Genomic DNA, 12,368 nt, shown 5'->3' with positions numbered 1-12,368 from the left:
GTGGTGGTAGCGGCCATTCCAAGGATAACGGGTGTAATATTTTGTACCTTGGGGAAGTTTTGACCTAAGCTGGTAAAGATAAGCTTAGGAGGTTTTTCATGCAGGTCCCCACATCTGTACCCTAGAGTTCAGAGTGGGGGAGGAACCTTGACAGCTTAGAAGCACATTACAAGATCAGGACCTTGATTTCCAAATACATCCCACGGTCCGCAGAGAAGGTGGTTCTTACCTTTTCTGCTCTCAGATTGACAGGCTGAGCAATACAGGATAGAGTTTCCCCTCTTTAACAGACTTTGCTTCTCTGCCCAGTCTTAGCTGCTGCAGCCTGTTCTAGTTTATCTGTCTACCCACCACACATTTGTTATCTATATAAACTCATTTTAGCACACTTCAGAGAGTTTGCAGGATTTGCAAAGCCCAGCCTGTCAGCCAGATTACACCTACTGGATGCAGATAATTAACTTTAAGTACCTGGAGGAAAGTGCCATTCAAACAAATATGGTTTCTGACTAGAAAATATAAAAAGAGGTCCTAAATTCATTTATAGTCATGCATGGCATATAAACACACTCCCTCAAAAGGTGCAACCGCATGAAAAAGCTAGGGATGCAGGAGCAAAAGTTCTGCAGTTATTCTGAAGGGAACATCAACAGGACACCACAAAAATCTGGGCAAGGGAGACAGGAGAGAAAACGTGTCCTGACCTCACCGGTACTTGGGTCTAGGTTCTCTCCAGCGACTATCACACATTTAAGACATTGCTGAAAAATGACAAAGGTCTATCTAGCTAAGGACTCAGAACTCACAGGGATTAAGACCAATACTCTGAAGTCTCAAACTAGATGCAAATGTATTCTTCTCCACTGCCTGTCCCAAATGGCTGTGAAGTGTTCTGCATTTCAGAAATAGGTGAAGCCATTCTTATATCTATAGTACAGCCAGTGCTATGAAACTCTCAATGAAAAGTGCTATGTAAACATAAGACAGCATAATTATTTCTGACCACTGCTTATCATGCTGCTCATGATCAGCCCATTGTTCCCTTGCACTCCCCTACCTGATTACTGTTTGCACCTTGAGTCTCTTGTCTTTTATGCTTAGATTGCAAACTCTTCAGGGCAGGGACTGTCTTTTTGCCCTAGGTTTGTATGGTGCCTAGCACAAAAGCGCTATTGTAATACAAACAATAATAATATTTTAAGGTTCACTGTTGTATGGTTCCCCAAACCATAGGTACCATACCTTATGTTCTGCAACCCCGGACAGGTAGAGAGCTAGACTGGCTTTGAGAGAGTCAAAGTGGGACTTTGAAGAGTGTGAATTTCAGGTTTTTTTCCCCATTTACATTTTTTTTTAAAAAGGTAAAAAAACTGGAGAGAGACTTCTCACAGTGCAAGAGTTGAGAAGAAGAGTAACAGGCCCTCTGCAGCCATTGCCATCTGTAACGAATAACCAGGCAATTTTGCAAATGTACGATGTACACTGTGGGTTGAACAGCTGTTTCCTATGTATAAAAGTCTATCACGTACTAATACAGCATGTTCAGACAAAGGTATGCCTCCGCCCTTCTACTTTAGGCTGGCACTAATCTGAATGTGTAGATCTGTATGTAAGCACTAAAATGCACCCGTGGCTCCTCGTGTGCAGCTTCACCCGGTTTATAATTTCTCTTGCCGGCCTGCACTACACGCTGCTCAGCAAGAGTCCATAGGAAGTGCTTTGAGAAGGAGTCCCCCATGCATTCATAGTAGCCACCTTGAAGATGTAAATGTTCTGGGTTTGGCCCTTCTTGTGGATGCTCCTAACTTTAAGAACCTGGGATCAAGAGGTCCCCTTCTCCATTAGCTCTTTCTATACATCTGAAGTATCAGAAATCATTAGGTCACATTATAACTGACCATTTGCGAAGTCTCATTTTTCAAAACTGAAGTCATTCTTGAGCTCTGCCTACAGCTTAAAGAAGGGATGAGGGGGCTAATCTTACTGATGCTTTGCGAATAAAGATTTCCTCCTGGGTACTGATTTTATGTACCAAGCTGCCACCTAGCAAACATTCTTATAGACAAAGCATCGCCTTTGAAGAGGTGGCTAGACCACATGAGGACAGGTTCAAGACCCCTGGGGATGTGACTGGGTACTACTAAGACACAGGGTGCTCCAGATCACCACAGGGGAACCAGACCTTGTGACTCTTAAGTGTTCTGTTCACTCATGCGTCAGAGCCCAGCGTCACTTTCTGGTTGCAGCGAGTTACTCTGCAGGGGGACTAATTTCACACACAGTTTTTATGCTGTTCAGTGTTTGTATAAAGGACATCAAATAGAAGAGTTGGGTAAAGAAGAGATAAATAGCCATCATTAACAGGTAATCCAAATCTTCCCTAACTAAAACAGCTTTTACAAAAAAATATGCTAATCTATCACAAATTCCATTTTATGACAAATTATTTAAAAGACATTCTTTTGACCCAGTTCAACATACTTAGGAATGCATTATTAGCGTGCTGTTGTATATGAGCCAAGTGGGCACTGTGCTGTTTAAAAACTAGCATGTAACTTGCAGCTCTGGTCTCGCTATTAAATAATAGCGACAAACTCTAGAAAAGTTATTCCATTTGAAGTTACACAAGAGAGTTCCTTACACCCTGGCTACGCTGTAATTTGTGCAATTACACTGAACTGGGAAATACCAATGAACCCTTTGGGCAGGTTTTCATTCTGTTTCTCCTCTTCCTGTAAAACTATTTCCCTGTGTTTATTCCCCCGCACACACACACTGTTCCTCAGACGTTCTTGTCAACTGCTGGAAATGGCCCACCTTGATTATCACTACAAAAGGTTCCCCCCCCCCCCAATAGCTCACCTTACCTGATCACTCTCCTTACAGTGTGTATGGTAACACCCACTGTTTCATGTTCTCTGTGTATATAAAATCTCCCCACTGTATTTTCCACTGCATGCATCCGATGAAGTGAGCTGTAGCTCACCAAAGCTTATGCTCAAATAAATTGGTTAGTCTCTAAGGCGCCACAAGTCCTCCTGTTCTTTTTGCGTACACAGACTAACAGGGCTGCTACTCTGAAACCTGACACTTAACATTGGCTTTTTCTCCAGTGCTTGTCAAGAAAGGGATGTTGTACGAATCGCATATACAGTGAAGAAAGCTTTCCAAGAGCGTGTTTTTCCCCCACGGAGTTTGTGAACTCCAGTAGGGGAATCAAAGCGATCTCCATCCCAACACACTGCTCCGCGCAGGAGACAAGGTCGCAGAACAGGCAGGACACTGCAGAAAGCCCCAGACAAGGCAATTCTCCACTGGTCACCCGTGTCTATATTGCTCCCTCCACACAATGAGCACAGCCCCGTTAAGAGCGTGGGGAGGAAGAGTCGGAGAACGGCTCCCAAAGGCGGCGGCTGCCCCCGCGAAGCGAACGAGCAATTCCTCATCTCCGGCGCGACACCCTTCTCGTGTACTTGTCCTAGAGACATGGTCTAGAGCAGGGCGCCCTGGTTGTCCGCCCCCCGCACTCTCTAGTCAACCCCAAAAATGGAAAGCGAAAGCCCAGGTGGCAAGCGGTCCGGGCCTGGAGACCACCGGGCCCCCCCGCACGCCCGGATTGTCTGGGCCGCTCAGGGAGACGAGGAGGGAGGGGATCGGGTCGGGCGTTTCGGCGCACCCGCCTTTCGCGGCTGCCGACCCGGGCTCCCGTCTGGGAGATGGGTGGGAGTGCGTGGGGCAGCTTCCCAACACTGACGCCGGGGCTGGAGGGCTCGGTCCTGCCCAGCGCGGGCTGCCGGGGGCGCTCGGGGCACGCCGCGCCCGCCCCGGGTCAGGTCCATCACGAATTCGCTCTTCAAGGCGGAGAGCTCGCCCGCCCGCCGGCGCGGTGTAACCCCGGGGTAAGTAGCGAGCCAGGGCGGGGACGCCGGGCTGCGGTGCGGGGCTGAGCGCACGCGGGGAAACCCTTCTCCCTCCGGCCTCCACCCGCCGAATTCGCTCCCGTAGCTACGCGCCTGCTTTTCTCGGGGTAGCCAAGCGCGGAGCAGCCGCGGCAGCGCGTTTGCCGCCGGCCGGGCGAGAGGGAGGGTCCCCCGCACCGGGACCGGCGGCTGGAGAGCCACGCACCCGGCCGGAGAGGCAACCCACCAGCTTGCAGCCCTTGCTGGTCGCCCGAGCCCAGGTCGCTCTCAGCAAAGCCAGCCCCCCGCAGGCTCCAGGGGGTTAGCGGAGCGGGGGAAGAGACCCAAAGCCAGAGGGCTAACTCCATCCCCGGTGTAAGGAGGCTGCACCCGGGGCGCGTTTGGCCCCGAAGCCGAACACGCAGAATGCCCGAGCCCTGAGCGAGGTTTGCCGCTAAAGCAGAGCCAGGAACACGGGCACTGACCCCGACCCAGCCAGCGCTGCGAGCCCGCGGGAGGGGACCGGAGATTTCCACCAACTTTCCCCGCAGCGACGCGCGGGCAGGAGCCAGAGAAGCGCCCGCAGGCCCGAGGGAACGGGGATGGCCACGCTGCTTCCCGAGCTCTCCGGGGGGGGCGCAGCTACCGCCGCCTCCCTGGGGACGCCGAGCTCCGCTCACCGCCTCTCTCCTTCCACAGCCCCCAGCAGGGCGAGCCAGGCACCCGCCTGCCCTCGCCGAGCCCGCGGGGCTCGCTTAGGAGGCTGGATGCAGCCGCCTCTGGGGGGGGGGGGAGCTCCCGGGGCCCCTCGCACCTGTCACCCCGCACCCTGCGCTGCGCCACCCCCCGCTCCCAAACTCCTGCCGCCTGGCTGGCTCCGGCTCACCTGCCACCGGGCTCTCGGGCACCCCCTTGGCTCCGGGCTGCAGCAGCTGGAAGGCGGCGCGGACGCGCTGGCAGGTGGCGTCGGGGTGGCCCCAGCCCCGCAGGCAGAGCGCGGCCAGCAGGGCCAGGCGCAGGGCGCCCCCGGCCATCCTCTCCGGCCCGGCGCCGCGCTCTACGGCCGCCCGCGGGCGCTCAGCGCAGCCCGGGCCCCGGCTCCCCCCGCGCGCCCTGGGGCTGGCGAGCGCTCGGCGGCTGCCCGGCTCCCCGCACTGGCGCAGGCAGGCGGCCCGGTCTCGGGCGCTCCCAGCCGGGCTGCCCCGCTCTGATTGGCCCGGCCGGCTGGCGCCGCCGCTGGCTCCCGGCAAACTTTTCCCCGGCCCGCCCCCTCCGCCAAGCTCATTGGCCGCCGCGCCGGGGACTTCGCCCGCTTGCAGACGCCCTGGCCCCGCCAGCCCTCCCCCGGCACCACCCCCGGGCTGGGGGCGCTGCTTCCGCGCCCGCTCCGAGCCTCTGCGGGCCGCGCAGCCCCGGCCAGGTGCAGGCGGGCGGGGCTGGACCCTGGGGGGTATAACCTGCCTCCCCTTCTCAGCACCCGCCGGCCGCTGCCCGCCGCCCCCAGGCCGGTCCAAGCCGCAGCGTGTTTCTGCAGCCGAGCGGGATGGGGAACAGCAGACACCTTCCCCCGTCCCGCGCCCTCCCCTCTTTTTGCGGTGAAAACTCCACGGCTGGGCTAGAGGAGAGGCGGGAGGAGTTCGGGGAGCGCCTGCAGCCGGGGACAGATGGATTCGGGGCAGGGAGAGGGCCTGAAATCTGTGCTTTAAAAATCCCCGGGGCCCAGCCAGCGCCTCGCCTGCGCTCAGCTCCGCCGTGGCTGGGAAAACCGAGCCCCGCCGTATTGACAGAACGGAGTAAAACTGACCAAAGCGAAGCGGATCAGCTTAGTTCCTGCCAGCGCCAAGACGGTGCTGACTCGAGTCTCTTACAGCTAGGCAGTGGTGTCAAGTAGCCGTGTGAGTCTGTGTCCACAAAAACAACAGGGAGTCCGGGGGCACCTGGAAGACTAACAGATTTATTTGGGCATATGCTTTTTTATCCACGAAAGTTTATGCCCAGATAAATCTGTTAGTTTTTATGGTGCCAAGGGACTCCCTGGGTAGTGCTGGAATTCTGCTCCGAGCTCCAGCCAGCTGGGGGGAGTTGGGGACAGCAGAGTCCCCTGGACTATGAGGGGACCAGGGTGACAGACAAATTAGACTTCGGGACCAGGATAAGCCTCCAAAAAACAAAAGGAGTGTTGGGAACAAAAGGCTGACTTGAAAAGGTGCAATTAATGTGAAAGGGACCCTTCCCTAAAGGCCTGGTGCTGCCACTGAAGAATTTTGAACAATAACCCCGTCCCCATCTTGACTGTCAGGGATTCTGTCAGTTCTTTCCTTTCTCATTAACAGGCCCGGCCCACAACATTTTGGCACCTGAGGCAGGGAGCTCAAATGAGGACCCCATGCACCCTCGCTTGGGCCAAAACTTTGAAACTCTGGGTCCTAGTGGCGCCCCTCCACAGTCAGGCACCTGAGGCGACTGCCTCAGTTTGCCTCATGGTAAGGCCAGCCCTGGTCATTAGCCAGTGGCCACCCCTTACCTTATTACAGCCCAGCTTTTCAAATCGAACCTCCTTTTCAGCATCTAGACTGTTAACTTGGTCCACATTTTATGCTCTGGTCAAACAACGACAAGGGTCAATTTCGTTTTTGATGGTAGTGACTTTCTAGTCACTTTTCTCCTTCAGGCTCTAGTATAATGGTGTTGTTCCTGTTCACACCATTTCAGGAGGAAATGTTAAATCCAAACAGAACTGTTTTCTTTGCCATTTAAAAGACACATGCAAACATCCCTGTTCATATTAAGTAGGCTTGCATAAATATATAATAAACAGGTCCCAAGAGTCATTTCTGTTCTCTGTACCCTGTGTACAGACTGTCCTACATGATGCACTATAGGGAATAACCATTTCTTATCAAAAATGTATAGCTTTTAAATAGTTCATTTATTATTTTTAAATCTATTTAAAATTTCTACCATCAGGAAATGATCCTGAAATAGGTATTGATATTAGAATCCAGTTTCCACAAAGGTGAGTAATTTGCACAGGTAAATGACCAGTTGCATTGTTTCTGCACTAATTAATTGTATTTGTAAATGTACTAGTTGCGCACACAAATTATGTACACATGCAGATTTAAACATCTGGATCCAGCACTTTTAGCTATAAAGAGAGCGATTTAGAATGGAAGGTGAAATTAGGAGCCATCATAGACTGAACAGCCAGGTGAGACAGGGTGAGAAAGAGAGAGGTTTCTTCTGTAATCTATGAAACTGAGAACAGAATTTGAAGAATAAATATTTTCTTGTTTGCACTTATAGACACATCTTGCCAATCAAGTCTTTGCTTTCTTGTGTCCATCATTCCAGAAACATTTTTTCTCCTTGCTTCTACATCTCCTTCTAAGCCCTCAGGAGCTCCTTGTTTACTGTCTCCTGTTTGATTTGCATATAGAAACTTTCTACATGCCCACACACTGCTCCTTTGGCCTGTACTCTTTTTCTTTTCATACTTAAGTGAGATTTGTGACATCTCTGGCACTTTTATGGACTTTACTAACATTAACTATTCTGTAAGGTAGGCAAGGATCCTTGTATTATCAGTGGGGGAACTGAAGCAGAGAAGTTTAATGACTTGCCCAAGGCTACCAAGGAATCTATATCAAAGCCAGGGCTAAAACCCCAGGAGTTCCTCACTCTTAGGCCTATTTATCATTATTTATATTATAAAAGCACATAGGCCCCAGCTGACCTCAGGGCCCCATTGTGCTAGCCCTGTACAAACAATATGAGACAGTCCCTGCTCTGAAGAACTTACAGTCTAAATAGACAAGACAGAAACAATGGTGGGAGGGGAAACAGAGAGAAGTGACTCGCCCCCAAGTCACACAGCGGGTCAGTGGAGGAACCAAGAATAGAATCCAGGCCCCCTAACTAACACCACATCACCTAGACCATAGCTCTTCTCATTCTGAGACCACTAACCATCACCCTTCTCGTTGTAGATGAGTCTTTGGGAGCATTCAACAGTCTTAGAAAAATTTAGAACTGGAGTCAACTGAGGGGCAGGCCGGGTTCCTTGTAAAAATCATCATTGCAAATTTGCAAAGATAGCCTCTGAGTAAGGTATCAGAAACATACCTAGCTAGTTATGTAAAGCCATGGGTTTTCAACCTCTTTTTCATTTGTAGACCCCTAAAATTTTTCAAATGGAGGTGCAGACCTCTTTGGAAATCTGAGACACAGGGGTCTGCGGACCGCAGGTTGAAAATCACTGATGTAAAGTATGAACATACTGGATCAAGCCATTTTGGAGAGACAATCTGACACAAGAAAATATACTGTAGATTTGGGAACAAGAAAACAAAACCTTATCCCAGCAACATATTGAAAGGAGAGGTGGGGAAGTCAATTATTACCCAGAAGCCAGCGATGGAACAGTCAGCCCTGAAACTTTCACGTTATGGGCATGCTAGTAGCCTTCCCAAAGGAAGCAAATGCAGGAGATTGAAGTGACCTCTCTGACCCCTAAACCCTTGTTACAAAGTAACAGAATTCCATCATTGGGCCCTGTCAGACTTGGCCCTGCTCCAGCTGTCCTCACAGTTCCTTAAACAGTGCTTGACAAAAGGTGTCAGTCCACACTCCTCTTTGCCAGCTCCTCTCAGCTGGTGGTGGAGAGAGTCAGGTGCATGCAACACCTTGGCTAGCAAACCATGGTGGAATGAGGTTTCTGGGACACTGTTTCACCAGTTGAGGAATTACCAGAAGTGTCAGAGGGCACTTTAAGAGTATGTTTTCATTGCAGATAAAAGGTGTGCTCTTAACTCAGGTTAGCTGACCTTTGTTAGCTAACTGAGGTTACAATAGCAGCAAAGACATTGCAATTCTGGTTTTAACTAGGGTGGGCAGCTCAAGTTCAAGTCCAGGCACCCCTCATAGCTTTAACTCAAGCTGCTAACCCAAGTTAAAAGGCAAGTTGCCATGTCTTCACTACTGTTTTAACCCAATTGAGCTAACATGAGTTAGATAACCCCAGCTAAGATCACATCTCTTTTGCAGCAAAGACATACCCTGAGTCACACAGCTGAAAGTCCAATACTGGGGAGAAACTGGTTTTGAGGCCATTTTAAAGGCTGTAGGTTTGGTGTTACTTGCTTTCATGACTGACATATCAGACTTTCTGGTGCTCTGTTAGCCTCCTGGTGAGCCAGGATCAGGACTCAAACTGGGGGCATACCGGGAAACAGTATTTGCAGACATGTCTATGGACACGAAATCCTATTTTGAGCACCTCGATTTTTGTTCACTTTTTGCAAACATTCGTATGAGCACAGGTTTGCTCCTGTGAAAATTCAAATAAAGTGAAGTTTGGGCCCATTGCTGAAATTAATAGGTGCTGAAGCTAAATTTGTTTTGGGCAGAAGAAGTTTGAAAGGCTAAGTTACCCACTCAGTGATCCCAACCAATCCTGCATGCTTTTAGTGATCAACCATACAGCTCAGGTAGCAAATTCCAAATGGCAGCTCATCAAATGTAAACTCGATAGAAACAGTACACGTGCACTCCACTGACTGACATGTGGTCGTCTAAAATATTCATCAAACAATTTGGAATAAATAACACATTTGTAAAAATCATAATCTGTGTGTGGACAATTTGCAATCAGTCAAAACGGTCACTTTCACCACAAACATTTTTTTACAACAAATAGTCTGACCGGCTTTGTCTACGACGTTCCTGAACGTGCAAAATCCTAAAGAACTAGCTGTATTCTTTTCTGCCAGGTGTTGTGTTCCTTTCCAGTTAATGAAGACTCCATTGTAAAACAGAATTGTGCACATTAAGGATATGTACAAATTGAGATTGGATTTTTTTTTTTTTGCCCCCGTTAGTGGGACTTCCTCCGAGATCTCCTCCTTATGGGAGCAAACTCACCCCAGTCCCTAACCCTGCTGCTATTAAGCAGAGAGAAGAACAATTAGGGTCTGAATGTAAGTGGGTGAGCAGAGAAAATCCATTAAAAATTTTCCACTGCAGATATAGAATCAAATTATTGCAAGTGGCTCCCCAAGCAGCTTTTATTATTTTACTCCCAAATTTTCAAAAGGAATGAAAAATGAAAGTCGGGCTCTGCACGTTTGTTCGTGGGAAATGCCTGGTTCGGGAGAGGTTGTTAAAATGTTTTATGGATATAAGACTAATAAACCAGAATGAGCTGCTTCTGTCATTGGTTAATGGATTGTCTCTCTCTGCTTCTGTCTAGAGACTGCATTCTTTACTGTACATTCACTGCATCTATTAAACATGCCTAACAAGACTTGCGTTAGTCATGCCGGTAAAAATACAACACTCGCCAGATCTTAGAGCGGTTTGGGAACTTCATTTAAAGGCTTAGGAGTATGTCTTCATCTGACGTAAATTAGCATAGCTCTATTGACTTCAACTGGCAACATCGGATGAGAATCAGCTCCCTCCTGATTCTCAGGCAAGATCAGATCTGCTCTATGCCTTGGTTTGCATGAGTTGTACTGATTTAGATATCTAAGATATCTAATCTTTTCTACTTCTAGCACAATGATAAGTTGTTTGAGATAATATTATGTTTACATCATATATTGCTTTTCAAAATATCCATAGGGTTTGGTTTGATGAGGAACCAGCTAGACTGAAATGTGAAATGCAAAAATGCAAAGATTGGTATTTAAAGCATTGCTTTATATGCAATATTGCAATCCATATCATATTTATGGTGTGAATTATAGTGGTCCATAAAGTGTTCAGGCATATCAAGTATTTATTTTCATGCCTGATGCATACATTTAATATAGCCTGCTTATACTGGTTCATATAAGTAAATTGCTATTGTGAAGCATGCTATTATAATAAGGGATTATATATAGTACACAATATACAGTATTTTGGTAGCTATTGAGGAGTTTTCTCCCCTGGAAAGCCTCTTGAAAATATTTGCCACGTGGTGCAATCTGGGCCATTCTAATGGTGGTAAGTGCATCCTTCAGGGGGTTGACTTCCACTGGTGCTGAGCACTGCAGCTCCCATTGTGAAAATATTTGTGTGTGCTCCAGAGATCTTTTGTCTCTGGCAGGACCCACTTAACAATAGGTCTCAAAATAGTAAGTAGCTTTTGCAGACATTTTGAAATAAACTGACTGACATTTTGGCATAAGACCTCATCCTGAGAACAATGCATTGATTTCAGTAGGAGCTCAGCAAAACTCGGCATCAAGGCCATAGTTAACGCAGCAAGATTATTATCGGGACGAGAAAGCCAAAGCAAAACACTCCCACCTCTGAGAAGCATCAGTACTTTTGGAACACCATACTAAAAATATAGCTCAGGGATTGTCTGCTGTCCAGCTGTCACAACGGTGAGAACCATAGCTCTTTACAACTTTCACAAGCCTCTTCTCCCAGCATGAGTACAAAAGGACTTCCTTTGCGGAAGGCAGTTGCATAGGTGCTCTCTGCACCTCAGGGTCCAGAGCTAGTCAGTCCCTGTAGCCTTAGCCTCTGTCTCTTCCAACTTGCAAGGCTCCACCTTATAGCGAAAATTCTTCTTGTTAGTCCCCTAAGTGCATGACCTTTCACTTTACACTATTACATTTCGTCCCATTTCTATTACTCCAGTTTTCAAGGTTGTCCAGATCTTCTTGTATGATATTCTGGTCCTCCTCCATATTGGCAATACCTCCAAACTTTGAGTCATCTGCAAATTGTATTAGCACACTCCCACTTTTTTGTGCCAAAGTCATGAATAAAAATTTTTAAATAAGATCAGTCCCAAAACCAATCCCTGAGGAACTGCACTAGTAACCTCCCTTCAGCCTGACAGTTCACCTTTCAGTATGACGCACTGTAGCCTCCCCTTTAACCAGTTCCTTATCCACCTTTCAATTCTCATTAATCCCCATCTTCTCCAATTTAACTAATAATTTCCCATGTGGAACTGTATCAAATGCCCTACTGAAAGCCAGGTAGATTAGATCTACTGCATTTCCTTTGTCTACAAAAATGAGTTAATCTTCTCAAAGAAATCGGATTGGTCCGGCATAATCTACCTTTCATAAAACCATGTTGATTTTATCCCAATTACCATTTACCTCCATGTCTTTAACTACTTTCTCTTTCAAAATTTGTTCTAAGACCTTGCCTACAATTGAGGTCAAACTAACAGGCCTGGAGTTGCCCAGATATCGTCTTGACAATGGAACTTTCTCCACAAAAATAAAGCTTATTTATCAACAAAAATTCATGTTAGAAATGAGTTAAATAAAACTGATGAAAACATACAATGAAACCTCTAGTAAAGAGCACTCCTTAAAGGCAACCTCTTGTCTTGAGCAATTATTTTACAGCGTCTCCAAAGTTTACTAAAAAATTTTGTTGAACTTTTAGCTAAAAGTTCCTTTTTAGCCAAATGGTTTTTGCTCATTGCTTCAGACATGTTTTCACAATCATGTT

At 47.9% G+C, this 12,368-nt stretch overlaps 1 protein-coding gene across 2 annotated transcripts in view; it reads right to left on the bottom strand.

The window, feature by feature from the left end:
• The window catches only part of GPC3 (glypican 3), a 279,330-nt gene extending 274,235 nt beyond the window's left edge, over positions 1–5,095 (bottom strand). Inside the window, exon 1 of one of the 2 annotated variants that reach the window (XM_048863254.2) lies at positions 4,786–5,095. In XM_048863254.2, coding sequence (XP_048719211.1) covers positions 4,786–4,933 — 148 coding nt within the window. In that variant the 5' untranslated portion in view covers positions 4,934–5,095. The remainder of the gene's footprint in view (positions 1–4,785) is intronic. The other variant, XM_048863253.2, reaches the window with a different exon arrangement.
• Positions 5,096–12,368: the final 7,273 nt, after the last annotated feature.

This window comes from Caretta caretta, chromosome 9 (genome assembly GCF_965140235.1).
Source record: "Caretta caretta isolate rCarCar2 chromosome 9, rCarCar1.hap1, whole genome shotgun sequence".
Taxonomy (NCBI): Eukaryota; Metazoa; Chordata; order Testudines; family Cheloniidae; genus Caretta; species Caretta caretta.
This window is presented reverse-complemented; position numbering and strand designations above follow the sequence as displayed.